This window comes from Ylistrum balloti, unplaced genomic scaffold (assembly GCF_031769215.1).
Source record: "Ylistrum balloti isolate Yb309-2 unplaced genomic scaffold, AGI_CSIRO_Ybal_v1 Utg369916, whole genome shotgun sequence".
NCBI lineage: Eukaryota > Metazoa > Mollusca > Bivalvia > Pectinida > Pectinidae > Ylistrum > Ylistrum balloti.
Window position 1 is genome coordinate 228,140 of NW_026782036.1, and position 27,839 is coordinate 255,978.

The 27,839-nt window shown below is 33.6% G+C and overlaps 1 protein-coding gene across 2 annotated transcripts; it reads right to left on the reverse strand.

The window, feature by feature from the left end:
- Window positions 1–1,830: 1,830 nt before the first annotated feature.
- On the reverse strand, window positions 1,831–27,830 carry LOC132546785 (ceramide transfer protein-like). Of its 2 annotated transcripts, none has more exons than XM_060210501.1 (14): window positions 27,505–27,830; window positions 24,038–24,154; window positions 21,371–21,478; window positions 20,005–20,137; window positions 16,061–16,159; window positions 12,861–13,015; window positions 12,181–12,276; window positions 11,692–11,784; window positions 11,381–11,458; window positions 10,344–10,511; window positions 10,099–10,162; window positions 7,556–7,755; window positions 7,125–7,251; window positions 1,831–6,533 (listed from the first exon to the last, which is right to left on the reverse strand). In XM_060210501.1, exons 1-14 carry the CDS (start codon window positions 27,742–27,744, stop codon window positions 6,406–6,408), a joined length of 1,806 nt encoding a protein of 601 aa, XP_060066484.1. In that variant the 5' UTR covers window positions 27,745–27,830; the 3' UTR covers window positions 1,831–6,405. The 2 variants fall into 2 exon arrangements, with proteins under 2 accessions (XP_060066484.1, XP_060066483.1); XM_060210500.1 differs by having other exon boundaries at window positions 24,014–24,154.
- Between the last annotated feature and the right edge of the window lie 9 nt (window positions 27,831–27,839).

The following is a 27,839-nucleotide window of genomic DNA, read 5'->3' on the forward strand; positions in this document are numbered from 1 at the left end:
TGACATCTCAGTGTATTAGTCAAATCATGTTTCATCTGTTGTGACACATCTGTTTAAATATAAAATCCACGTATGAATTACTGCTTACGGCAAATAACGACCGATCATTTACCAACTGCCTTTAATTAAAATAAGATTTAATCTTTAAACACATGCCAGTTGTTTACAGATAGTTTACAGATATTGTGTACAGATAATGTTTACAGATGTTGTTTACAGGTATTGTGTACAGATGTTGCCTACTTAAGCAGGTCTATTTAAAGGTCACTTCATTTGGATATTCACTTGTCGTGGCGATAGCAACAAAATGAAGGTAAGTGACATCATTTGGAAGTTTACAAGGTAAATGGACATCATGTGTACTGCTTCAAAATGTCTGAATTAAGACATTGTCTTGGATATATTGAGGTCAAAAATTGATACGGGAAGGTTAAAGGTAAGAGGTTAGATAACCATAATTACAAATGTTCATTGAGGTCAAACATTCAAAGAGGTTAAAGGTTAGAATGTCTTAAATAAAAACGTCAGATATCAAACATTGACAACAATGTAATGACAAAATATTGACACATGCGCAATACTCCAGTTCAAAGGAGAATAAACATTACCACGACAGTAGAACCTTATAATTATAAATGTGAAGGTGAATTATCAAACTGTAAGGAGGTCAAAGGTCAAACAAAACCACGAATGTAGTACCTTGGAGATATAGGAGATGGGAAGGTGAAATAACAAAATGTATAGGTCAAAGGTCAAACATTAACACTGATGTAGTACTTTATTTAGAAGGTGAAATGTCAAAGATAAAAGGAATGTTGCACATTATAATTAGATATAGGGAATCGATAATATAAAAATGAAGAGATGTCAAACATCGACCATTAAAACTGTTGACTTACTATGTACATGTACAATCCGAAAAAAAGAAATCAACTATGTATTTCAGGAATGTCAAGAATATTTTTCCCGTGTATTTTTGGAATGCCTAGTTTTCCAATCTCTGCTGTTGATAATATGGATATTCTTCAAAGAAATATACACTTGTGGTAGCAATTTTGTTTTTCTGATATGTTTCTAAATCATATGAAGACAGCTAAGGACCAAGGGAAACCAAACATAAAATCAAGAAAATCTATCCAGTAGTAGAGATAAACTTCCGTTGTCAAAATCCTAGATGGCTGCCTGTCAACAACTTTTTCTGATCACTTCCAAAATCATAAGGAAACAACTAGTGACTTTGGGGCACCTACACATGAAATTTAAAGTAGACACATCCTGTACTTCTTAAGAAATAGCATAATAAGTGTTGTTCACGGATGGATGGACCATGGATGTAGGGTGATTTGAAGGGTACGCCATCAAAAACTTGATCAAGCTGATTGCTAAGCTATACTCTTCTTATATGTTTCAGATAACCCTGGTCATAATTTGCCTCCTCTTGGCTGAGACCCAGTTATCAACTGGCCAAGATTGTGTCGACAAGACAGTTCTAAAAGATTGCAAACAGCAAGCCCAGCTTCGTCTCAGCAGCTGTATCTCAGTCTGTGATGGTGCCTTTGGTAAGAAGAAAACTTCCTGTCAGGTTAAGTGCTACCAAGGACCAGATGGTTACATGTCCTTAGCTGCTTGTATCAACTGAGACTAACTGTGTGTTACATTTGTTCTACAAGGCAACATTTATATACATGTCTGCAAATACATTTGAGACAATTATATATACAGTGTGAAAGGATATGAACATAACTGCTATAAAATCATTTCCTTCTTTCAAAATAAATGTATAATGTCTATCTTGGTTTATTTTTGGTTGTAATAAAAAAGGACTCAAGGTTAAATATTTCATATGTATTTATTGCAGCCTTGTGATGTACATTATTTCACAACAGAACTGCTGCAAAAAAGGATATTCACATAGTAAATAATTTCATTATATAAAACATTATTTAGAAAATAAATATGGTCTATTACTCCACACAAATGCATTTTACCTCACAGTATAAAATAGTACTTCTGAAAATATACAAAAACTGCAAGACACAAGCACATATAGACTTCTGACCTCTCTAGTAATTGCCCAGATAGAAAATTCATTAACTGACCTCTGAACTCTCTAACAATATTTCAGACAGAAAGTTCATTATCTAAGCTCTGAATAATGGTTCATTAATTGACTTCAAAATCTGGTCTCTGAACTTTCTAGTAGAAGCTCAGAAACAGACATCTGAACTTGCCAGCAATGGTTCTACAGAGAACTTATTATTTAACTGACTTCTGAACTGGTCATTTACAGTTCCACAGAAAATTTATCAACAAACTTCTGAACTAGCCAGTAATGGTTCTGACAGAAAGTTCCTAAATTGACTTCTGAACTAGCCAGTAATGGTTCTGACAGAAAGTTCCTAAATTGACTTCTGAACTAGCCAGTAATGGTTCTGACAGAAAGTTCCTAAATTGACTTCTGAACAAGCCAGTAATAGTTCTTGCATACAGTTCCTAAACTGACTTCAGCGCTATTACTTATGGTTCACATATGAATTTTATTACCAACTTTTGAACTCGCTAGCAATGGTTCTTATAGAATATTCCTAAACTGACTTCTTAACTTGTCAGGAACAGTTCACACTGAAAGTTAATTAACAGATTTCTCAACTTTCCAGCAATTGTTCTTAAAGAGAGCTTGTTAACTGACTTCTGAACTCGTCTTTTATGGTTCACATTGGAAATTTATTAACAGACTTCTTAACTCACTAACAATGGTTCTTACAGAAAGCTTCATAACTGACTTCTGAGCTCCCAAGTAATGGTTCACACAGTTCATTAACTGAATTCTGAACTCCCAAAAGATGGTTCAATCTCAGTCCACACGGACTTCTGAACGTTGACTGGCTTCAATTTTACCGGGAAAGCGTTATGGGTAATGGTTTGCAAATGAAAAATTTAAGACTTTCCTTTAAATAAAATTTTGTTACTTCTTTCATTAGCATTTTTGATGGTATCAATAATAAGCAAAATCCTATGACAACTATTTTCCACTAACAATGTAGAACAGATTCAATCCTGAAATGACCCAAAATTCCTGTCTCAGGGAAAAAAACAAATGTATGAAATATTGTGTAGAGAACATTAACAAATTACCTGTATACTCATCACATATCCTGCTACAAGTTGGTTCAGTACATCACTCAAGTACAAAAATCTCATATGATATATAATTCAATAAGGAAAGGAATTCATAATTAAAATAAGCTATAAACATCCTAACAATGCCCAGTTCATCCAAATCACCACAGATACATTTTTTTTAGAAAAGGATTAAATATTGACAAAGACTAATGAAAGCATGGCTTCGTTATACCTTGTCAACAGTCCTGTTCAAAACATTTTTTTTCACTTCCATTTTATAAATTTTCCAACAGAATTCCCTCACGTTGTATGTAGTCTTCATCCAACAAGAACTGCCCTCTAACAGAAATTTTACTCTCTACAGTTTAGCTGTAAACTATGTAACAAGCAAGCATTAAATTTGTCTCATTTTAATAAATGCTCGAATAGCATATATCACAGTTAAATTTGGAATACATTAACATTTAGAATCAGAATGTTAAATTGGTAACATACAACTCTCCCCTCCCTCATTTTCCTTATAGAGCAAAACGTTTTCTATCACAACACTGACAGCATCGCAGTGATCTATGTAATAAGACATCTGTCACAGAATTCTGATATCCTGACTAATCCAGCATAATGTTTTATGAGTTTCCCACACATAACGGAGAACCAAATACCACTTGTATCTTTCATATTGTCAAAAAATATACTAACTAAACTTTTGTGTTCCCCAGTATTCCCAGCACATGTACTAATAGTTAGCAAAGTGAGGTCTCAAAAACTGTACAAGGATGAGCCAACAACACATGTTAAAGCAACACAACTTAAATACAACCTTTTATGGTGACTATTTCTTCTGGCAAAAATACTACATTCTGTATACATATTGCTGCAGAACCAACATGATGTAAACAGCAGAATGGATTTACAGATCAAGATAGCAAAATCTGGCAGTTAAATGATATCTTGTTTGATAAGGCATTATATGGTAAGTTATAATAAGTCTGTATATCATACATTTTCCAGATTTATATTTTTAACTTATAAGTACTGCTAGAAGCAAGTTCAGAACCCCACCCCTCCTGCCATCTTTCTGATAACATGAAAACCCTGCAAACAGCATCAATAAAAATAGTAAAATAAACACGAGGATACAAACAAAATATGGTGACATAAAGAGCTTCTTCTCTGGACAATCAGGAGAAATATATACAACAGATATCTTGGGCAATCATGTTTTAAAGGAAAAAGACTGCTTCAGATATTTACACCTAAAACAAGAGTAAATGTGAAAATAGGAGGTTAAATATAAGACTATAGATCAACTGATAGAGTAGATTTTGTACCACAATATCTTCCCATGTAAAATTGTACTGCTTAAATCCATGCAATGCATGATATTCTTGTTTGTATAAGTGACAGATAAAAAACTACCCATATTTTGGTGTTAAATCTATTTCATTGACTGTGTCCATAGGCCCTCCCTTGACTTCACTGTGTGATTGAGCAGTCAGTCTTACAATCAAGATTGACAGTTGTAATAAATGGAATCAATATTCATGGAAAGATTCCTATATAAATGAGTATCCTCAAAAATCATCATATACCCGATTTTTCACAGATATGAAATTCTTTCCACTCAGTACATACCAACAAAATTCTCAGACTTAATCATATCCCAAACCTTTAGGAAAAAAAAACCCATAGATTTTCTGATTTTTTAAATATTAATATTTCAAATTTTTAATTATATGCATAATTAAACACTCACACTCTCATCCCTTAACACTCTTATAAACATGTACAAATAGAAACATATAACTTCAATGTTACGGAAGATGATTTGTCTGGTGCGACATCTTAATGACTCATGTTTGGGGGAATTTTCTTCAGTTTTAATATCAATGAAAACTACATGTTGATCTCATAAAAATATATGGTGTACATATTTTAAACAAGATTTCATTTTGCCAAGAGAATAAGAAGAAAGTTATGTTTCTCAAACAGATTGAGAAACTGAACAAAATGAAATTGCATGCTAATGGTTCCCTCGACACTTTGATCATAATGGGATTATCAATTAAATCAGTAATAATTCGTTATACAAAATGTGTATATCTTAATCCACTTATTTACAAGTTTGATCTTGTTTTATTGTGACGGAATTCGATTATGTGACACAGATGAGAACATAATGCTTAACATGATTTGGATGTGGTTGGGTAACACAAAGGAAACCTTACTGGCCTTTCCTCAACCAGGCAACAAAACCTAGGAGAATGTGCCTCATAATTCATGGTTTCTCAGATACTCTGGTGTCCTATCAAGGTAAGACCTCCAGCAGACCTCATGCCAAGGACAATGAGTAATATACATTATTATTTCTCGTGTATAGTAAAGCAAATATAGCTAATGATGCATAAAGCTTTCATATCACCATCTCACTTATGCCAATCAAAGGATTAAAAAAATTACATGTTCTTTTACAAGGAAACTACATGTACAGCATAGAAAATGAAGATGTGACTTTAAATTCTTATATCTTAAAATTTGCATGGGAAAATAAATTGACAAGACTTGAATTCATAGTGTTTAGATTTTATACCTTTCATTTTTTGTCACACTATATTTATCCAGTAGTAAGCCCAAGGGTAATCACAGAACAATAAATCACATGTTTTTGTATTCCTTAGGGCGTGCATGTTACCAGATATGGGTCTATTGCCAAATAAATACTGTATATGCCCAACATCGATTAGAAAAAATCAATATCTTTTATCCCCTATTAATTTCTTTCATCAAAACTTAAGCCCCAAAGATAAAGAAATGAATACAGATATTAGCAAGATGAGTTTAAATGTAGATTTATGTACCATAAAAAAGTAAAGAAATTGTAATTATACTGATCCAGCAAAGCAATATGACTAGATGTCTATCATGAAGTAGAAAAAGTTTACTAACCTATGTTTAGAAGAATTTTCACCTTGTCAATATACATTAAATCATTAATACTTTTCTTAACAAAACATCCAGTAAAAACCATACACCTTAAATATCATGAGGAGATATTTCTTTCCCATTTTCATTACCAGTATGTTTCTTTTGGGAACATTGACGATTGCTTCCCTGTATCTTCCGTGCATCAAACATCTTCCTTTGCCATTGCTTAGAAGTATTTTGAAATCATCTGTTGTGTTGAAATAACACATGACCATATCTCAAAGAAATAGTTTTTGCAGTGCTTACATCACAGTGGTAGGCAAAGCCAGATTTTCAACATGATGATGTCAATGCTGGTTAGAAGAGAATGGGTTGGTCTTTGGTTTTGTCCAGAACAAATTGTGTGAATCGCTTCAAGAAACGAGGATACTCTCGCTTGTACACTGCTCGTAATACTGATGCAGGGGCCCATCCACCTGGATTTACTGAAAATTAAACACAGAGTGAACATTAAAACCATCACTTTGTGCAAATGTATGATGCAAAAAATATACCAGATTTAAGTATGTGATATTTCTTATCTGAATAGGTACCATATGCAAAACTTGTCAGCTTTAAATAATGTCAGATCTATGAGATATTCCCTGCAAAATGCTTCAAATGGCAAATGACTAGTTGTAACAAGTGAACTTTAACGAGAGAATGATACGTTATTTCAGTATGTAACACTCCTGTTTCCAAACTGGAACTTACATTCAAAAGTTTGAAGCTGTAACTGAGAGATTTTATGAGTGACAAATGCCTTGGTAAAAGAAATGCAGGGTGAACAGAGAGGGGTTGTAACTCTAGATGTGTAAGAAAATATTTCAGAAGGAAAGTTCTAATTAACATCATCATCAGTGGACACCCTTACATGCAAAACTTTGGAAGGTAAGGTGAAAGGGCACACAAGAACAAGGTAGTGCACACTAGGAATGATTTAGCACCACCTATTCTCCTATCTAATAGTACAGCAGGCAATTTACAAGCATGAAGCTACTCATAGATATGTATAGCCAATGAATTGAATTACTTACCATCAGCAGTGTAGCTAATTTTACACTTGATGTTTTCTCGTGTGATGTCACCGCCATCTTTTGGTGGTTCTATTATTGTTTCACATATCATGGCAACATTCATAGTAACTCTGACAAATTTGTTGGACTGAAAATATAAAAGATTTTGCTCAAAATAGCTATATGAATTATCTTGATAGTAAAATATTCAGATCTTATAATCAGACATCCAAAATGCTGTAAGACCTATGAATGAATGCAAGAAGCTCAAGTAAGGTTAAGAATATTAAAGATGAATATCAATATTTTTTTAGTTCTTTTACAAAAATTGCAGAAAATCAACAGCAAGTCTGAATATCCTAGCTTTAAAAATCACAAATAATAAAAATGAAAATTATTTTTCTCTTTACATATACATTCGTATTACCTAATCCCCCTGACAACATACTTACTGGGACTTTGGGATGGTTAGTTGAAACATTGACCACCAACCAACGGTCAGGAGTTTCATCCTGAGAGCTTGGCACATGACGTATATGAGACCAGAAGAGAGCGTCACGCTGTGAGGTTGGCCAAACTCGTTTGACAATGTTATGACTCACAATGGTATCTTCTGAATGAACCTCAGTAGCGACACTTGACTCTAATGTTACTGAAAATAAAAGAAAATGAATAATTCACATGTAAATGAATTCTTGCTAAAGTGGCTTATTTTCTCTCTCTCAATTTTGGCTTTTTGTGTCACTCAAGGAAGAACAATATGTGTTCATGAAACACTAAGCCCCAGGTTGCAACAAAATTTTGAAGTGGGACATTGGAACTGTACTGTGTAAGGCATGTGCTTACTACATGGGAAATTTCAAACGCCGAAAATTTTTTGGAATAACCAGGAATACATTATATCAATGTTAGCAAATTTTTAATTGAAACTAAGACTTATTATTGGCCTTAAATCCACAGGCACTCGAGGCCAGGATATTATTTTTTAAACATTGATTTTTGTTTTAGCACTCATGACTGACGTTATTTAAACGAAATATCAGCAGAATTCAAGTTTATGTGTCGGTTGACAAATCCGAGGTCCACGGTCATTAAAAAACACAAGGCAAGCAACTCCAGATTTTAAAAAATCGACCCCTCGCTTGGAAACTGGCTCAAAAAAAGTAGTTATGATAAGTTCCTTGTAAAACAATATGTATCCGTAGGTAGTGTGTATATTTACCTTTTATTTGGTGCATAACATTACAGGCAACGAGAAATCCACAATACGTACATGAGATTAACATCTCAATAACCGGAGATTTTATCGTCCATGTAATTATCTTTGACGGAAGTAACATGCCATTTCAAGGGCGGTCACTCCGATTTTTTGGGAGAGGAGTTCCGGATAGCACTATACCAGTGAACAGGTAAGAAAGGTTCCGATGTCATTACGCGCGTAACTTCAAAATAGATATTTTTATTTCTACAAATACATTTGCGGGGATGGAAAAATAATGGCTGGGCAAAGAAAGTCCACATTTGCCAACTCGGATACAATATCATGGTAAGGGATTATACAGAATGCATCAACTTTCAATCAAGCTGGCGGTAATGAGAATTTTTTTTTCAAAAAAAAAAAAAAAAATAAGAAAAAAATCATGCAGATAATGAAAAAAGGGCGCAATTTATGAAAAATATCGTGGGGGAAATATATTAACTTAGAAATTGGAAATTAAATGATTTTTTCCATAGTGATTTTTGTCAAGTTATTGAGAATATTTGAAAAGAGGCACAATTTATGAAAAATATCGTTCCTTAGATAAAGCCCTACACCGTTTGCAGCAAAAAAATACATTGACCTTTATTCAAGGTCACTTTGGTCCAATGTGTTGATTTTTTAAACGACTTATTCCGATTAACCAAAAGTCCAGGGATCATGATGTTTGTTAAAATGTTTCTTGGGTGAAGGGCAACAAAGTTTGAGAAAAGATATTACTTTGACATTATATTCAAGGTCATGGATAAACCCTTAAATAACATCTTCTGATAACCAAAAAGGCCTTGGGTCATGATATTTGGTCAGGAAGTCCATTGTATGGATGTTTGCCAAAACATACAGTACCTGTAGCAATACAAGCCCTTTGGGCCTCTTGGTTAATAAGTAATATGTATTTCTTTTCAAATATTCTCAATAACTTGACAAAAATCACTATGGAAAAAATCATTTTATTTCCAATTTCTAAGTTAATATATTTCCCCCACGATATTTTTCATAAATTGCGCCCTTTTTTCATTATCTGCATGATTTTTTTCTATTTTTCTTTTGAAAAAAAATTCTCATTACCGCCAGCTTGATTGAAAGTTGATGCATTCTGTATAATCCCTTACCATGATATTGTATCCGAGTTGGCAAATGTGGACTTTCTTTGCCCAGCCATTATTTTTCCATCCCCGCAAATGTATTTGTAGAAATAAAAATATCTATTTTGAAGTTACGCGCGTAATGACATCGGAACCTTTCTTACCTGTTCACTGGTATAGTGCTATCCGGAACTCCTCTCCCAAAAAGTCGGAGTGACCGCCCTTGAAATGGCATGTTACTTCCGTCAAAGATAATTACATGGACGATAAAATCTCCGGTTATTGAGATGTTAATCTCATGTACGTATTGTGAATTTCTCGTTGCCTGTAATGTTATGCACCAAATAAAAGGTAAATATACACACTACCTACGGATACATATTGTTTTACAAGGAACTTATCATAACTACTTTTTTTGAGCCAGTTTCCAAGCGAGGGGTCGATTTTTTAAAATCTGGAGTTGCTTGCCTTGTGTATTTTTAATGACCGTGGACCTCGGATTTGTCAACCGGCACATAAACTTGAATTCTGCTGATATTTCGTTTAAATAACGTCAGTCATGAGTGCTAAAACAAAAATCAATGTTTAAAAAATAATATCCTGGCCTCGAGTGCCTGTGCTTAAATCAACCCAGAAAAATCTCCATGCTTACCATCCCACTCCAGCCGGACATCAATATCCCAGAAGTAGTGACACACTTCATGTCCTGTGATACCCTGTGAACCAAAACACAACACACCATTGATATATTTAACAGGATTTACATCAGCTATAACGACTTTCATAAAATTATGTGCAACACTAAATTCTATTACATAACTGAAAGTGTAGCATTGACCTTTCGACGATAGGCTAGCTATATGACCTTGACCTCTAACAGCATAGTTGTGTACTTACCGTGACTATGTGTGTGGCTTTGAGAGGATCAACTACAACACCATCAATCTCAATCTCGCGTTTATACACCTTGAGGTCTCCCTCCTCAGCAATGACCTGCCATGTGTCCTCACCATCTTCACATTTCTCATCCATACGCAGCAGATGCTTGTTAACTTCATCATTAATCTACAACAGTTTAGCATTACAAATGAGTTCTAAAAGTACCATCCAGGCAAGAACTAACAAATCTTTTTAAACTCACTCTGAAATACTGTTGAAATCTTCACAAGCTTAACTTCAAATATTAAGAATATCACATAACATATTCATCTGGACTTTTGTTGATATAGCATGCAAGAATACAGCGGAGAAACATCCCATTGTAATAATGTTAAATGAAAGTCATTAATTAACAAAAGACCATTATTATTGCCTTTTATAGCTGAAATGTGAATCTTAGAAATATCTATAGACAATAACACCACCTATCATCCCTCACCTTTACCCATACAAAGGACTATAACTCTGTATATACTATCATCAACAAATGTTGTTTTTTAATGCAATCCTTTGCCATTCTAAGAGGCTCTCACATGTAAGAGTTAGCATCTACATAGGTGATAAAGTCAATATGACCAGTGCAAAGTCAATCCAGGGGACATAACTCTATATTACCATAAACACTTGAGTAGGGGATTATTCACACTCTACATCATTATTGTATGCAAAATCTGACATCTAAGTTTCCAACAGAAAAATCCTATATGAACTTCTCGGGGCAACTGATGGACAGACCCATAATCCTCTTTAGTATTACCTGTGGGGCTAATAAGTAACCTAATACCATGTTTATTATCAATGACTGCTGCAACAAATGAAAGGTAAGAGTTGAAGTTTATCCACAAGGCCTTCTAAATAGTGTGTTAGAGAGTGACACGGTGATGTTTGGAATCAAAACAATGATATGACAAGGACATCTACCAAGGTGTAAATTGGTATAAGCAGTAACAAAATGGAATTTGAATTTGAAATATACATATGACCTTAATACCTACCTCCTGGTAAAGTGGGTTGGAAGGGGACAGCGCAATGTTTGGAACATCCTTTGAAGTTTCTTCTGTTAATTTCCTTTGCTGTAAAAGTAACACAAGTACCATTAATATGTAGAGAATTTTAGACAATCAAATTTCAGTACCATTAGGATTGAAATCTCTTCAATTCCATTTTTCCAATGTGTCTGTGCTACAGAATGCTTTCTGCAGTGATCCTTAGATTACTCTTTTTCATATTTCTTATTCGGAAACATCTTAATCAGTGAATGGCTTAAAAATGATTACAGATTTTGATGACAGAATAAGTATCCTACCTTTTCTTCTTCTACTTTCTCTTCTAGTTTGTCGAGACTTGCATCAACAGCATCAAAAAACTCATCCTCTTTAATAGCACAATGTGGCCCTTCCTGGAAAGCAACAGTATACTCTGTGACTCAGGCCAAATGGCTGTCTCCCTCTCACACAAATATCAAGATCGGAGTCTGAGTTTATTTGTCTTCTCTGGTATTTATCTCCAATGCATCAATATTGTCCAACATGAATGCCCCAATTTCTCCTAATTTATAGCTGCAGATAATAGTTACTAACAAAACCACCTTTATCTTGATCCTAACTTTGCAATCAAATACTGTTCCAACATTAAGCCCAAAAGACATTGCTACTGTGATAAAAATTTTGAAATGATGTGATTATCTAACCTTTAAGGGAGGTTAAGTTTTTATTGATTTTAACTCTGCTTTTCCCAAGTTTTTGTAACACTCCAGAATGTCTCTGTTTGTATCTTGTCCAGTTAAAGGACTTACCTCAAAGTCAGGTCCACCAATAACAAGCCTTGGTTTACTTTGATCTGATACAGTGGTTTTATAGGCTTCCTCCATCTTCTTCCTTCTTTCAACCTCCTGTGGGAATGAAATGACGAGCATATCCAATATAGTATTAAAGAACCTGAATTTGTAGACAACATTGTTAAATGTTAAACAAGTGGACTAAACTGCTGATGTGAAATCAAGAGGTCTAAATTGTCTGAGCCTTACATCAATAAAAAGTCTTAATGGTCAAAGTTTATTTTGGAAGTCTTCATTGCCCTAGATTACTTTAAGATATATAAATAGTTTTACAAGCAGCTGTGAATGGCTTTAACATTCTCTTCTTAACTCTTTTTATACACCATTAAACTATTGAAAATAAAATAAAATTGCAAAAATATCTCCAAGGGATTGATAGTATCTTACTAATTAGTATTTAATCTTTATTTACAATTTTATCATACATTCAAGTTACTTTTCTTTCTTTCTTTCCTATTTCACTGACAGACTTCTCCCTTTGTTGTATTTTACCAGAACATAGTAAGCAGAGCATAATGATTACTAAAACATTACTTCAACAGAAACACGAAACATGTGGAAGTCTATTAATTTTTGCTTTTCTTGAAAATCAAAGCCACACAAGGGATATAAGGAATACTATGATTATGAACAAACACCTTTTCCAGTCGTTTTCTCCAGGCATCCTCTCGCTGAGACATGAGCTCCATACAGTGGGATAAGGTAGCTATGATACCAGCAGTGGTCGCTTTAAAGGTGAAGGACTCTCCTTTGAAGTCTACAGCATGTCCTCCATGTTGCTGCAGTATTGAGGCTGCAGAGGAAAACGACAATTTAAGTAACTTTTTACATATAATGTAAACAACACCTTAAACCCCAATTATATTTTCTAAATTAATCCCTTTTTTTCTAAATCATGAAGAGGTTCTTACAAACATTTGTTGGAAAAAGTCTAAATTATATTATCATTAACTCCAACACAGCTATAAAGTGTCTATAAGACTTGAATATCCACACTTCTAAGCAAACCAGAATCTGATCAGGCATGGCACTATGTTACAATAGTCCTGCTGAGGTCCTCAGTATCACATTGATTTTGTGATGTGACATGACAGGATATGATGTGATGCAACATATGGATATAATTTTCACAATACATCTTTGTCCTATCAAATTTCAAAATAAACCAAAAAAGAATGAGGAATCTTGGTGCCCACCATTGTTTGACCTTAAATGTTCTTTTGAAATTTGTATTTTTTTTCCTTCAATTTCTCTTATCAAAGCTGTTGTTGAATGGTTAATCCCGTACTTCTCCAAAAATAGCAACAACAAACTGTGACTGTATAAAATCAAGATGGCCAACCATCAGCCATATTTTCTTTTGATCCATCCCATAATGAACATCTTTCTTTCTAATCCCCTAATCAACGATGTACAATTAAGGATCAAGACAAACTCACAGCATCATCCATCAAAAAACACTTCTCCATAAATTGTGATGATAAGAATTGTTTAAAGATGGACAGAAGGACAAAGAGCAGTTTTAACAAGCAACTATCTGTCAATTGTGGGCTAAAATCATAACAAAAATGTAATAAATATCATATGAGAAACATTAAGAGACATTCATAGTACTTAACTCCATCAACTCAGCAGAGTTATCAGGGAATAGGGGAGGGGGAGGTGTTGATGTTATCACAGAAATAATATAGAGAACAGTGTATCCATCAGTAGATGTTGGAGACTTTGTCCCAAGCAGTCAGTGTGTCAGAAATACCACATATATACCTGGTATATAGTATAGTAATAAGGAGAAAAGCTGATATATTACATCAAACTCAGAAGGCTAAAAAATCACCCATGAAGTAAGTTTAGGACAAAATATTTTGTAATAAAGCAATCCAAACATTGCAGAAAGAAATACAGAACAAGCATTTCTTAACCTAGAATATGTGAAAGGTTGATATCAAATGAAATCACTCAGAGAAAAAGATATCGCAAATCACTGCACACAATGATATCAAGAGGATATACATAAAAAGATCTATATCACACAGACACATCTAAGTTAGACAGGTTCGCATGTCACCCAGAACTCAATGTCACAGAAAAATCCTAAGCCACATGTCACACAGAGAGTTCTAAATCACACAGTCTGATTTCATGCAGAGTTCTATGTCACACAGTCTTATGTCTAATACAGTCCTGTGTCATACAGAGTCTATATGACACACAGTCTGATTTCATGCAGTTCTATGTCACACAGTCCTATGTCACATACAGTCCTGTGTCATACAGAGTCTATATGACACACACAGTCTGATTTCATGTAGTTCTATGTCACACAGTCCTATGTCACATACAGTCCTGTGTCTTACAGAGAGTCTATATGACACACACAGTCCTATGTCACATACAGTCCTGTGTCTTAAAGAGAGTCTATATGACACACACAGTCCTATGTCACATACAGTCCTGTGTCTTACAGAGAGTCTATATGATACACACAGTCCTATGTCACATACAGTCCTGTGTCTTACAGAGAGTCTATATGACACACACAGTCCTATGTCACATACAGTCCTGTGTCTTACAGAGAGTCTATATGACACACACAGTCCTGTCACAAAGAAAGTCTTACATCATACAGAATCCAATGTCAGACAAAGTCATGTCACATAAAACTCCTATGTCACACAAAGAGTCATATGTAACACAGAAGAGAATCCTACGTCACAAAGAGAGATCCTACCTCTCTATGAGAATCCTACGTCACACAGTCCTACATCACCGAGTACTATTTCACACCGGGAGTCACAGAGAATCTCAGGTCACACACAATCTTACGCCACATAGACATACCCTTGTCACATAGAGTCCTATGTCACACAAGGAGTTCTATGTCAAACAGTGAGTACTGTATTACACAAAGTCATAGCACACAGAGAATCCTATATCACACTCAGAGTTCTATATCACACAGAGAATCCTATGTCACACTCAGAGTCCTATATCACACAGAGAATCCTATGTCACACTCAGAGTCCTATATCACACAGAGAAACCTACACATCATACAGTTTTACATCATACATAGAGTCCTACGCTGCATAAAGAGTACTACATCACACAAAGTCCTATGTCACATAAACTTCTATGACACACAGGAGTCATATGTCAAACAGAGAGTCCTACGTCACAAAGAGTCCTATATCACACAGTCTTACATCATACAGAGAGTCCTACGTCGTACAAAGAGTCCTATATCACACAGTCTTACAACATACAGAGAGTCCTACTTCGTACAAAGAGTTCTATATCACACAGTCTTACATCATACACAAAGTCCTATGTCGCACAAAGAGTCCCCAGACACACAAAGAGCCCTACATTACACAGAGAGTCTTATGTCATACAGATAGATTGATGTGTCTTAGAGGGTCCTATGTAACACAGAGAGTCCTATATCACACAGGGAGATCTATGTAAGTCAAGGAGAAGGATGTTAGTGTAATAGTTAGGATCAGGCAGTATATTCTACTTGTTAGTGGCCCAATAACCTACCAGGGATACCACCTGTAACATCAAAGGTTTCAAATATTGAGATTTTGTATTGTAGTTATAGAATAATTAGCAACACCAACATATTTCTAGTTCACATGTACAAATCTACAATTATATCGAAACAAATATTTAAATGCCTATTGGTGTCATACATACATATCAAAATGTTCACACCATCAATTTAAATTATCAACCATATTTTCAACAATTTTTTCCCAATTTTTGGTATTATGTGTTACATTCAGAAACAGATTTTCTATACATTAATTAAGAACTATTCTGACTAATTAATTACCAAGGTCTTTTCCACTTGGACCCTGGAAGTGGACATTGGAGTGGTCAGCATCATTTTCATGTAGGTCATCAGGGTCACCAATGTCGTCCGGATCAGTTACTACAATAGGAACACAACACAGAGTAAAATCACAAGGCGTCAACTCATATTCAACTATTATACTCCTCTAGCCAGATACTGGGTAGATTACATATTCAACTATTATACTCCTCTAGCCAGATACTGGGTAGATTACATATTCAACTATTATACTCCTCTAGCCAGATACTGGGTAGATTACATATTCAACTATTATACTCCTCTAGCCAGATACTGGGTAGATTACATATTCAACTATTATACTCCTCTAGCCAGATACTGGGTAGATTACATATTCAACTATTATACTCCTCTAGCTAGATACTGGGTAGATTACATATTCAACTATAGATACTGGGTAGATTACATATTCAACTATTATACTCCTGTTGCCAGATTCTGTGTTGATTACATATTCAACTATAGAGACTGGGTAGATTACATATTCAACTATTATACTCCTCTAGCTAGATACTGGGTAGATTACATATTCAACTATTATACTCCTCTAGCTAGATACTGGGTAGATTACATATTCAACTATAGATACTGGGTAGATTACATATTCAACTATTATACTCCTCTAGCTAGATACTGGGTAGATTACATATTCAACTATTATACTCCTCTAGATAGATACTGGGTAGATTACATATTCAACTATTATACTCCTCTAGCTAGATACTGGGTAGATTACATATTCAACTATTATACTCCTCTAGCTAGATACTGGGTAGATTACATATTCAACTATTATACTAGCCAGATACTGGGTAGATTACATATTCAACTATTATACTCCTCTAGATACTGGGTAGATTACATATTCAACTATTATACTCCTCTAGCCAGATACTGGGTAGATTACATATTCAACTATTATACTCCTCTAGCTAGATACTGGGTAGATTACATATTCAACTATTATACTCCTCTAGCCAGATACTGGGTAGATTACATATTCAACTATTATACTCCTCTAGCCAGATACTGGGTAGATTACATATTCTATTATACTCCTCTACAGATACTGGGTATTACATATTCCTATTATACTCCTCTAGCCAGATACTGGGTAGATTACATATTCAACTATTATACTCCTCTAGCCAGATACTGGGTAGATTACATATTCAACTATTATACTCCTCTAGCCAGATACTGGGTAGATTACATATTCAACTATTATACTCCTCTAGCTGGGTAGATACTGGGTAGATTACATATTCAACTATTATACTCCTCTAGCTAGATACTGGGTAGATTACATATTCAACTATTATACTCCTCTAGCCAGATACTGGGTAGATTACATATTCAACTATTATACTCCTCTAGCCAGATACTGGGTAGATTACATATTCAACTATTATACTCCTCTAGCTAGATACTGGGTAGATTACATATTCAACTATTATACTCCTCTAGCTAGATACAACTATTATACTCCTACATATTCAACTATAGATACTGGGTAGATTACATATTCAACTACTAGATACTGGGTAGATTCCTCTTAGATACTGGGTAGATTACATATTCAACTATTATACTCCTCTAGCCAGATACTGGGTAGATTACATATTCAACTATTATACTCCTCTAGCAAGATACTGGGTAGATTACATATTCAACTATTATACTCCTCTATCTAGATACTGGGTAGATTACATATTCAACTATTATACTCCTCTAGCCAGATACTGGGTAGATTACATATTCAACTATTATACTCCTCTAGCCAGATACTGGGTAGATTACATATTCCTCTCGCTAGATACTGGGTAGATTACATATTCAACTATTATACTCCTCTAGCTAGATACTGGGTAGATTACATATTCAACTATTATACTCCTCTACTATTATACTCCTCTGGGTAGATACTGGGTAGATTACATATTCAACTATTATACTCCTCTAGCTAGATACTGGGTAGATTACATATTCAACTATTATACTCCTCTAGCTAGATACTGGGTAGATTACATATTCAACTATTATACTCCTCTAGCCAGATACTGGGTAGATTACATATTCAACTATTATACTCCTCTAGCCAGATACTGGGTAGATTACATATTCAACTATAGATACTGGGTAGATTACATATTCAACTATTATACTCCTCTAGCCAGATACTGGGTAGATTACATATTCAACTATTATACTCCTCTAGCCAGATACTGGGTAGATTACATATTCAACTATTATACTCCTCTAGCCAGATACTGGGTAGATTACATATTCAACTATAGATACTGGGTAGATTACATATTCAACTATTATACTCCTCTAGCTAGATACTGGGTAGATTACATATTCAACTATTATACTCTAGCCAGATACTGGGTAGCTAGATACTGGGTAGATTACATATTCAACTATTATACTCCTCTAGCCAGATACTGGGTAGATTACATATTCAACTATAGATACTGGGTAGATTACATATTCAACTATTATACTCCTCTAGCTAGATACTGGGTAGATTACATATTCAACTATTATACTCCTCTAGCCAGATACTGGGTAGATTACATATTCAACTATTATACTCCTCTAGCCAGATACTGGGTAGATTACATATTCAACTATAGATACTGGGTAGATACATATTCAACTACTCCTCTAGCCAGATACTGGGTAGATTACATATTCAACTATTATACTCCTCTAGCCAGATACTGGGTAGATTACATATTCAACTATTATACTCCTCTAGCCAGATACTGGGTAGATTACATATTCAACTATAGATACTGGGTAGATTACATATTCAACTATTATACTCCTCTAGCTAGATACTGGGTAGATTACATATTCAACTATTATACTCCTCTAGCCAGATACTGGGTAGATTACATATTCAACTATTATACTCCTCTAGCCAGATACTGGGTAGATTACATATTCAACTATTATACTCCTCTAGCTAGATACTGGGTAGATTACATATTCAACTATTATACTCCTCTAGCCAGATACTGGGTAGATTACATATTCAACTATTATACTCCTCTAGCTAGATACTGGGTAGATTACATATTCAACTATTATACTCCTCTAGCCAGATACTGGGTAGATTACATATTCAACTATTATACTCCTCTAGCCAGATACTGGGTAGATTACATATTCAACTATTATACTCCTCTAGCCAGATACTGGGTAGATTACATATTCAACTATAGATACTGGGTAGATTACATATTCAACAACTATAGATACTGGGTAGATTACATATTCAACTATAGATACTGGGTAGATTACATATTCAACTATTATACTCCTCTAGCCAGATACTGGGTAGATTACATATTCAACTATTATACTCCTCTAGCTAGATACTGGGTAGATTACATATTCAACTATTATACTCCTCTAGCCAGATACTGGGTAGATTACATATTCAACTACTCCTCTAGCCAGATACTGGGTAGATTACATATTCAACTATTATACTCCTCTAGCTAGATACTGGGTAGATTACATATTCAACTATTATACTCCTCTAGCTAGATACTGGGTAGATTACATATTCAACTATTATACTCCTCTAGCTAGATACTGGGTAGATTACATATTCAACTATTATACTCCTCTAGCTAGATACTGGGTAGATTACAAATGAAAGGAAGACAATCACAGCAATAGACATTAGTACAGATATTCAATATTACAGAAAAAATAAACAGTCTTTGATTCTTATGTAGTGTCAAGGCAAACATGGGCATCTAGCAACAAATTTTAAGCTTACACATTTGAAAGAAATATGTGTGTTCAACCTTCCAGACTCGAATATCTAACTAATTAGAATGGTACCATAACACATATAGTTCCTACAATATAGATACTGCTCTTACATTCCTGTACGGCTCCTTGGGAGACGGCTGAAGCACAGCTGTCAAAGTAGCTCTGGAGTGTGTCTATCTGTCGACATAGGATGTCACGAAACGTCTCCATTTCAGCAAGTTTCTCTTTAAGTCCACGGCCACGCTACAAATGTTAGACATTTGCTATCAACAAATGATCCTAAATTTTGATATTTGCTCAAGAAATATTTTTGCACAAATTATACATTGGCATTTAACTGACATCAAACACATATAAAAGATGTAAAGATATCAGGCATTACCAATACATGTACTGGTCATTCATTTGTAGTGAATGATTTATACTCTAAGTGAGCATTACTGATCTGAAAGCTAATTCTAACCAGTATACAAATGATCAATCTGTTAGAGAAACCTTATCGTCATCCTGCTCCAACTAATTCCCTAACTTAAAAAATCAAACAAAACTAATTAATTATATGGTAAACACACTAATAATAGAATATGTAAAAGATGCAGATTTTCACTGAGCAGTAAAAAATGTTCTCAGATTGTTTATTTTGATACATAAGATGTACTTTCTACTGGGATAGAGGAGAATCAATTCTAAATGTAACACATGATGACTAACCCACTTCATATCACAGACAATGTACTGGTAACTTTGTATATTGTACATAAGCAAAGACAGATATTGATTGTACTAGCTCAATACAACTCTAGTCCTGACATCCATCTACTTATATTTGCACCATGTTTGGTAATAGTGGAATTCTACTCCTTTGTGTATATACCTCTTTGTACATTGTACATAGGATGTACTGTTTAGGCTAAATACCTAGTCTTTATGATTTGTATATTGCAATATATTTCACATTCAAATGATTACTAATATCATATCAAAATAAAAACAAAAGAAACCAAAACAAAACAAAAAATACCACAATAAAAATAAAAAAAAACAGTAATTAATTTTGAAAGTGTTTCAATTAATTAGTAGAGACACACAGAAAAGCATAACCCTTTTGTACTTTGTTCAATGAATTGTTTGAAAATGCTAATTAACACTAGTTCCCCTTGATAAAAGCAGTCTGAAAGCCTCTTATATGAAACTCATTTGATGGACAATATTCTATCTCTCATCATTAACCAATCTTAATCATGATTCACTTAGATTTGAAACAAGGTCTGTTTACTCAGTATTATCAGAAAAACAAGCAACCTCTCATCACATCGCTAAACTTCAATTGGTAATTGGAAATTCTACTTTACTGAAGTAAAAATCTTCCTACAAGCTTTCTTGGTCTAATGTCGATACTGTGACTTTAAACCTCTGTATTTCATCTGCTTACTTTGATGATTTTCTCATCTGACCTAGAAATCTAAGTCAACTCACCTTGAAGGAGGAAGTAGATGCAGTAGAAAGACTGGCTGCTGAGGTGAGAGAAATCATGGAACCATGACGACGGAGGTTATTTTCACTCCCATACCCAGATTCAGCTTGCTGCAAAGGAGATTCCATGTAATATTCAATTGTTTGTAAGATATCAATACAACAAATACAAACTATAATGTGCAGTATTTTTTTTGTCTTCCATGACCAGCCAAACAGAACACACAACATTTCTCTTATAGACACTAGCTGCATCGTGGTTAAAAGCTTTTATATTTTTCTGATCAATTTGTTTTGCTATTCAATGTCTGTAGTAATGTTATATTCCCAAAGTTGTTACAAGCATATTAATAGTTGACAGAGATAGACCACAGTGCCTACGTAATTTTTTTTCCCGCCTGAAAAACATTATGTATTTAATTCTGCTTTGATTTAATGAAAACCCAAAAATTGTAAAAAAAAAACTTTAGAATTGTATAACCTTACAATGACATGCTTATTAACAAATTTTTCAGCATAAATAGTGTAAAATAAATATTTTGTAAAAAGTTTAGTTGTGTAGAAATGTTAAAGTAAAGTTCACAACACAAAACACCAGACTTCATTCACATGATTATCCAACCATGCAGGCTGACTGCAGCTAGAATATTTAGGATTCAATCATTAATTTACAGGTAGTGTAAGAACTACATGTAGCTAGTCTAACATGAAGAAGTCACAACCATGTATATTGTATCTAAAATTCAATCATGAGAATTCTTAAAAACTTAATATGCATATATTATGTACACTTCCTTTTAATAACATGAACAGTTGTGTCTGAATCATGTCAAATTTCATCATTTTTATGTGAAACCAATCTAAAATTAATTATCAAATCATGCCTACATTTCTAAATGTAAAATTTGGATGAACCTGTATATATATGTTCATAACCTAGGTATAACATTAAAGTAAATGCTTCAATTTAGTTAGATTTCAGTTAAGCAGCAGTTATGTGTCTAGAATAAGTAACAAACATGCTACATTCCAATTAGACTTGCACTACACTGCAGAATATTTTGATACATGACTTGAATTGTATTATTTCAAAAATAATTTCAAAGATAGAAATCTTTCCTTTCTAAAGCTGATTTGCAAACACCCCATTACGTGAGCATCTGAATAGTTACTTGTACCAGTACATGGAGTTGTAGACATGTATGTTTCTGATTAATAATGATGTACCAGTCAATTCCACACACTGATATCAAAAATGTACAAGCACATCACTATCTAAATCCCAATCACATAGATGTAGATATTCCTGAAGGTGCTTCGAAGCAAACCATTGTCTATACACACACTTAGTGTACTGCAAGAGTTTAATAGTTGGAGCCAGTGTGTATCTTACACATTTAATTTCAGAAGTTTTTTTCTTCTTTCAGACCACAGAAGCAACAACCATAGCAGGAAATATCTGCAATTACTTATAATATCTATCAAACATGTACCCATTTCATGTAAAACGTTGTGTAAATTAACTGACAGTAAATCGTAAAATATCTTCTGATTGAATGATAAATTGCTGTCATTCCCAGATTAATAGTTTACGTGAGTTCCTTTCAGATGAATTCAGAAAAATGTATTTAAGGAATATCAAATGAGTTCAAATGTTTTCTACCTGTGAAAAAATTCTAACAACTAGATAGCATGAAAAGTCAATGGTTCTTAAAAGGTGGAAAAGTCTCGCACCTGGAGAGTAAAAGTCCAAGGTCAGATCTCGAAGTCAAAAACCAAATAGAACTTTTTGAATTTGTTCATATGAATAATTCATCAGGCACTATACTCATATTCTTACTAGGGGTGAAGGTTTCAATACAATAAAGTTATATAAGGAGGAGCATAAAGAGAAGAAACTTAAACAGGCTTATCAAGATTTTTCTCTCTTGAATCATAAATAGGTTGGTTCAAAATACAGTAGATGTAGACTGCATTGAGACTTTATCTGAGTAATTAGTAACAATTGTTGTATGTTAAGATTAATATGTCAAGTATTTTTTTTTCTTCGTCTTTTTTAAATTTTCATACTAATGTCATAAAAATTGTGTTCTGTGATCCACCATCCAACGACTATAATTATATAATATATACACAGATAAAATACCTATAGCTATCAAACAAGTTTTACACGACTGATTAATTATGTGTTGCCATTAACCTGTAGTCAACAGTGGAAGATTTAATCATGCAAATAAGAAGTCTTGGTTAATCTTTTAAAAGATCAGGGTACATGTTACTGGTTTGTCGGAGTATCAAACGTGTTTCAGAATGAGAGAAATTATGAGTTAATTATAACCTATAATCCAACATGTCTATATGTCAGCACAGATAAATAATCTAATAAATATATAGCAAATTCATCAGGAAAAATGTCTTGCTGTTTCTCTTGTTAATATTGAAAAAAGCCTAGTACAACCATAGTAATATGTATTAATTATTAATAAATACAAAATCAAACATTCTTTAATAAACATGTTAGTGAAAAAGCATATTTCTTTTAATTTTTTTTTCGTAATGAGAATCAACGTCAATATATTGTGATATTAACATCACAGAAGAAGGAAGCCGTTTTTCAAGTAGTTGTGACTTCTTCAATTTAAATACCTCGACATCTATGTTAAGAAATACCCTGTGTAACTCGATGGCATTGATCCATTGAAGGCGCTCCTCCTCAGATCCACTGCGCAGGTACCAAACGCAGTCATTGACTGTCACGTCAAACCGACACTCATCAAACTGGTGTGGCTAAAACATATAAAATTGTTGTTTATAAAATGAAGCTTTCTTACTGTTTATTGAAATAAAGATTATATAGGCAAGTGTACCAAATAACATTCTGCATTTTATCTTTTTATGTTGGTAGTCAACAGCTGTAAATTTTGAAATCATCAAGATCATGAAGATTTTTTACAGCGATATACAATCTGACATGTTATACAATCAGTTCTTAACCATATTTTTCAACCCTTTTCAAATCATTATTACATGCACTTGATGCAACTCATGTAAGGCCATTCATATCTTGTCTAGCAAAATGCATTTATAAAAAATATGATTTAATGGATTCTACCTATGTAATATTTAGCAACTTGTTAGTAACTAGTAACTTGTGGGGGGAGGGGGGGGAGGGGAGAAATGCATGTTATGAATTAAACAATTACCATTTGTAAGTAAAAATATGTCTATTGCTTTAAACCAGATGAGTGAAAATTCTGCTTCTCAAATACATCCTTGTATGTTCTAGAATACAAGGTTCAGTGTAGGAGGTCACAAAGCATCTGCTAGTCATCCTTTCCCATAGCTATAGCTTCAGATGATACAGTCCAGCCATCAGGGTCAACAAAACTGATAACTTTTTGAAAGACTTGGCATAGCTAAGATCACAAGAGCTTGTTTACAACTCACTACATTATGTAGTGCATCTGGTATATTTTGCTATCAATACTAAACCCTTCATAAAAATTCCATACAATTCAACTGGTACTTTTGTTCTATAATGAATTACACAAAATTCTGATCTGACATATTTATACCCATCTATCTTGGAAGTCAGCCATAGTATATATTATGGTAAGTGAAATGTTTGTAGAAGCACCATTACACCCGGTATACATATAAATGTAGTGAGATATAATAGGACATGTAACATGGCTAATTATATGTACTTTGGTACAGCAGCTTTTATGTATGATATGACTTATGCACTACCATAATATATTGTCTTCAAATGAATGAATTTCTTCTGAAATCATATCAACATATCAAAATGTATGGGAAATAGCATCCTTATTTTATGTTCAATTTGCATAATTTTCCTTCAGAAAGATGAAGCATGCATTCCTCTTACACATGTGTCTCTGAATAGTCCAGTTAATCAATTATCATTTCTAGAGAACCTCAAAACAAATATAATTAAATGGCTCCAGACTATATATGGAAAACATAGCTACAAGTATCATTAAATCCTCACCAATTAATATGCCTGCCATAGGAAATAATCACTTAACATAATTTTGTATCAGTCTGATTTATAGTGAAGACTTGGGCCAATTGTGCCTATTTTTCAATGTGCTGTTGTAACATCTTGATGTTGCCAGTTATCGATACCAAGCACTTTACAATGTGTTATTTAAATTACAAGAAAATTCTGAATTGGAAGGCCCAGAACAATTGAATAAAATTGATAAAACTGCATCCATTTATTATTACAGCATATATGTATTTTCAAATACATGTTTAAAGTAAATTGGTTTTACAATTATAAAAAAATGTGGTAAAAATCAAACAATTTATCTTCACATAGTCTTTAAACCAGTTATGAAAATATTTCTGACTTTCAAAATATTTGATATATTGTTGTTCCAAAAATGCACAAACAAATTAGAATATTTGATCTTATCATTATCTATTATTTCACATAGAAAAGGTTTCAAAACTGTGATATTTTAGATATTCATCATATTGTAAATATAAAATGATAATTTAGGAAATCAAAGTACCAATGTACTTACAATGCAAATTTATTAATTTTTCTTTTGGTTAATGTAAATATTCATCAAAATAAAGTATTTTCAAAGTGAAAAATTGCAAGCCTTGGTCAAAGAGTGTAGACAAATTAATGATGAAAAATTCTTTCAAAGAATCTCTTTTCACGTCTGTAAAAAATGGTTGTTTTCTTTATTTCAAAACATCATACAGTATGTTAATTATTATTATCAATTACATGTTTTTTGAGTATTATATGCATCAATAGAAACACAATGAATGGTTTTCTGTATATTCAAGACCACAGTGTATTGATAAAAAATCACATATATGCTATAGCAGTGTCTGGGACAAACTATGAATTGCTAGTTTGTTATGTTTAATCATTATTGGAGAATAATGTTAGATATGGCATAATCAAGATTATTATGCTTGATTTAACACTACATTAAAATTTGTAATTTTATGATCATGAATCTGTGGTAATGTAATAATCAATGATGTCTTGCCTCAATTTTTCAACTCAACTTTGATGGTAATCCATTTTAACATATATCATATACATTTAACGAAAAAATAGCTAATTAATAAGAGCAGAAAGTGATCAGAACTTGGTGTTATGAGGACAGCTTTTCTTCAATCAATATGGCATCATATTTATGTACTGACTGTTCAATGATTTCATGATTGGAAACTCAATGAACAAATGAAGATATATACTTAAGATATTGAACAACACTTTCTTTGTTATACCACCATAAATGCAATAAAAGCATGGAAGGGACACCTGTTGGATGATGTAGAGATATATTTATTGTAAGTGAAGACACAGATTTCACCAAAGCGTAAATCACATACAACTTGTTGCTAACTACAATATGTTTAAAAATAGACTTTAAATTCAACCTGTAAAGCTTTTTCTATGACATTGCTATGGGAACATTAAGAATAGGTTGTTTTGAATGTTGGAGGAAAACTTACAGAGGAAAACCAATGTGCCTTTGGTGGAGAAATAACTGATCCAACAGACATCATCAATTGATTATATAGCTATATATGTAAATACAGATAGGCCCTATATATATAAAACCACTAATTAATATAACTGTATACATCAATCCATAAGAAAAATATACGGTGATAAGTCTATACTCATAAATTGTTAGGAAGAGTAGATCGAAAAGTCAGCACAAAAACTACAGATTACAGTGCATTTATCAGTTTACTAATAAACGCAACTTGTTACATGTTTGTTTGAGAGGAACTTTTTGACATCCTGTTTTTATAAAAGATCGTTTATTCTTTGCCAAGACAACATTCTTTATTCAATGTTTAGACCACGTAAAGGGGAGATCCAAATGGAAGTGACCTGTCGTATTATGTATCAGCTTATTATTATTCCATTTGATCATTGTTTTAAAAGAAAAATTTCTAATGTAAAACCCTACCAAACCCTAAATCATCCGTACTCCCATCTCGCCTTGACGAATCACCAATGTAAATTACACAAACTACTATCCTGAACGTGTTTGCACGAACCGAGTCGAAAACGCGCAACGACCCGTGAAAACACGAGTGACAGTAAATTGTCACAGGTATTGGCTACTTACTGACACGCTTGCTTTTGCAAGACTAACTGCGCCTCGGCATCCAAAAGCTGTATCATTTTCTGATTTATAGTAACTCAGGGTTCCTTCTTTTAACACAATGTATCGGTCTTGCCACCCGTGTAAATAATTAGTCCATTTACTGAGTACACCCTGAATTTCGGGCAGTGCCGGTTCATAATCGGAATCTTCATTGTCTTCATCATCCGTCAGACTCAATGCGTCTGTTTTCTCTTCAGTCATCTCAACAAATGATAATTATTCAGATATTCCACATCTGGCTGACTTATATCTTGGCAACCATTAATAACATGACTCAAGCACGTACAACACCTCTC

What these genes read in the sequence shown, in the direction of transcription:
- LOC132546785 (XM_060210500.1), bottom strand. Translation starts at nt 27,744, where the DNA reads ATGACTGAAGAGAAAACAGACGCATTGAGTCTGACGGATGATGAAGAC. An exon ending in CCAAGGAGCCGTACAGGAAT is followed by an intron (nt 16,160 to 20,004) that starts GTAAGAGCAGTA and finishes TTCCTATTGTAG; the next exon opens with TAACTGATCCGGACGACATT. An exon ending in AAGCCACACACATAGTCACG is followed by an intron (nt 10,163 to 10,343) that starts GTAAGTACACAA and finishes TTTGGTTCACAG; the next exon opens with GGTATCACAGGACATGAAGT.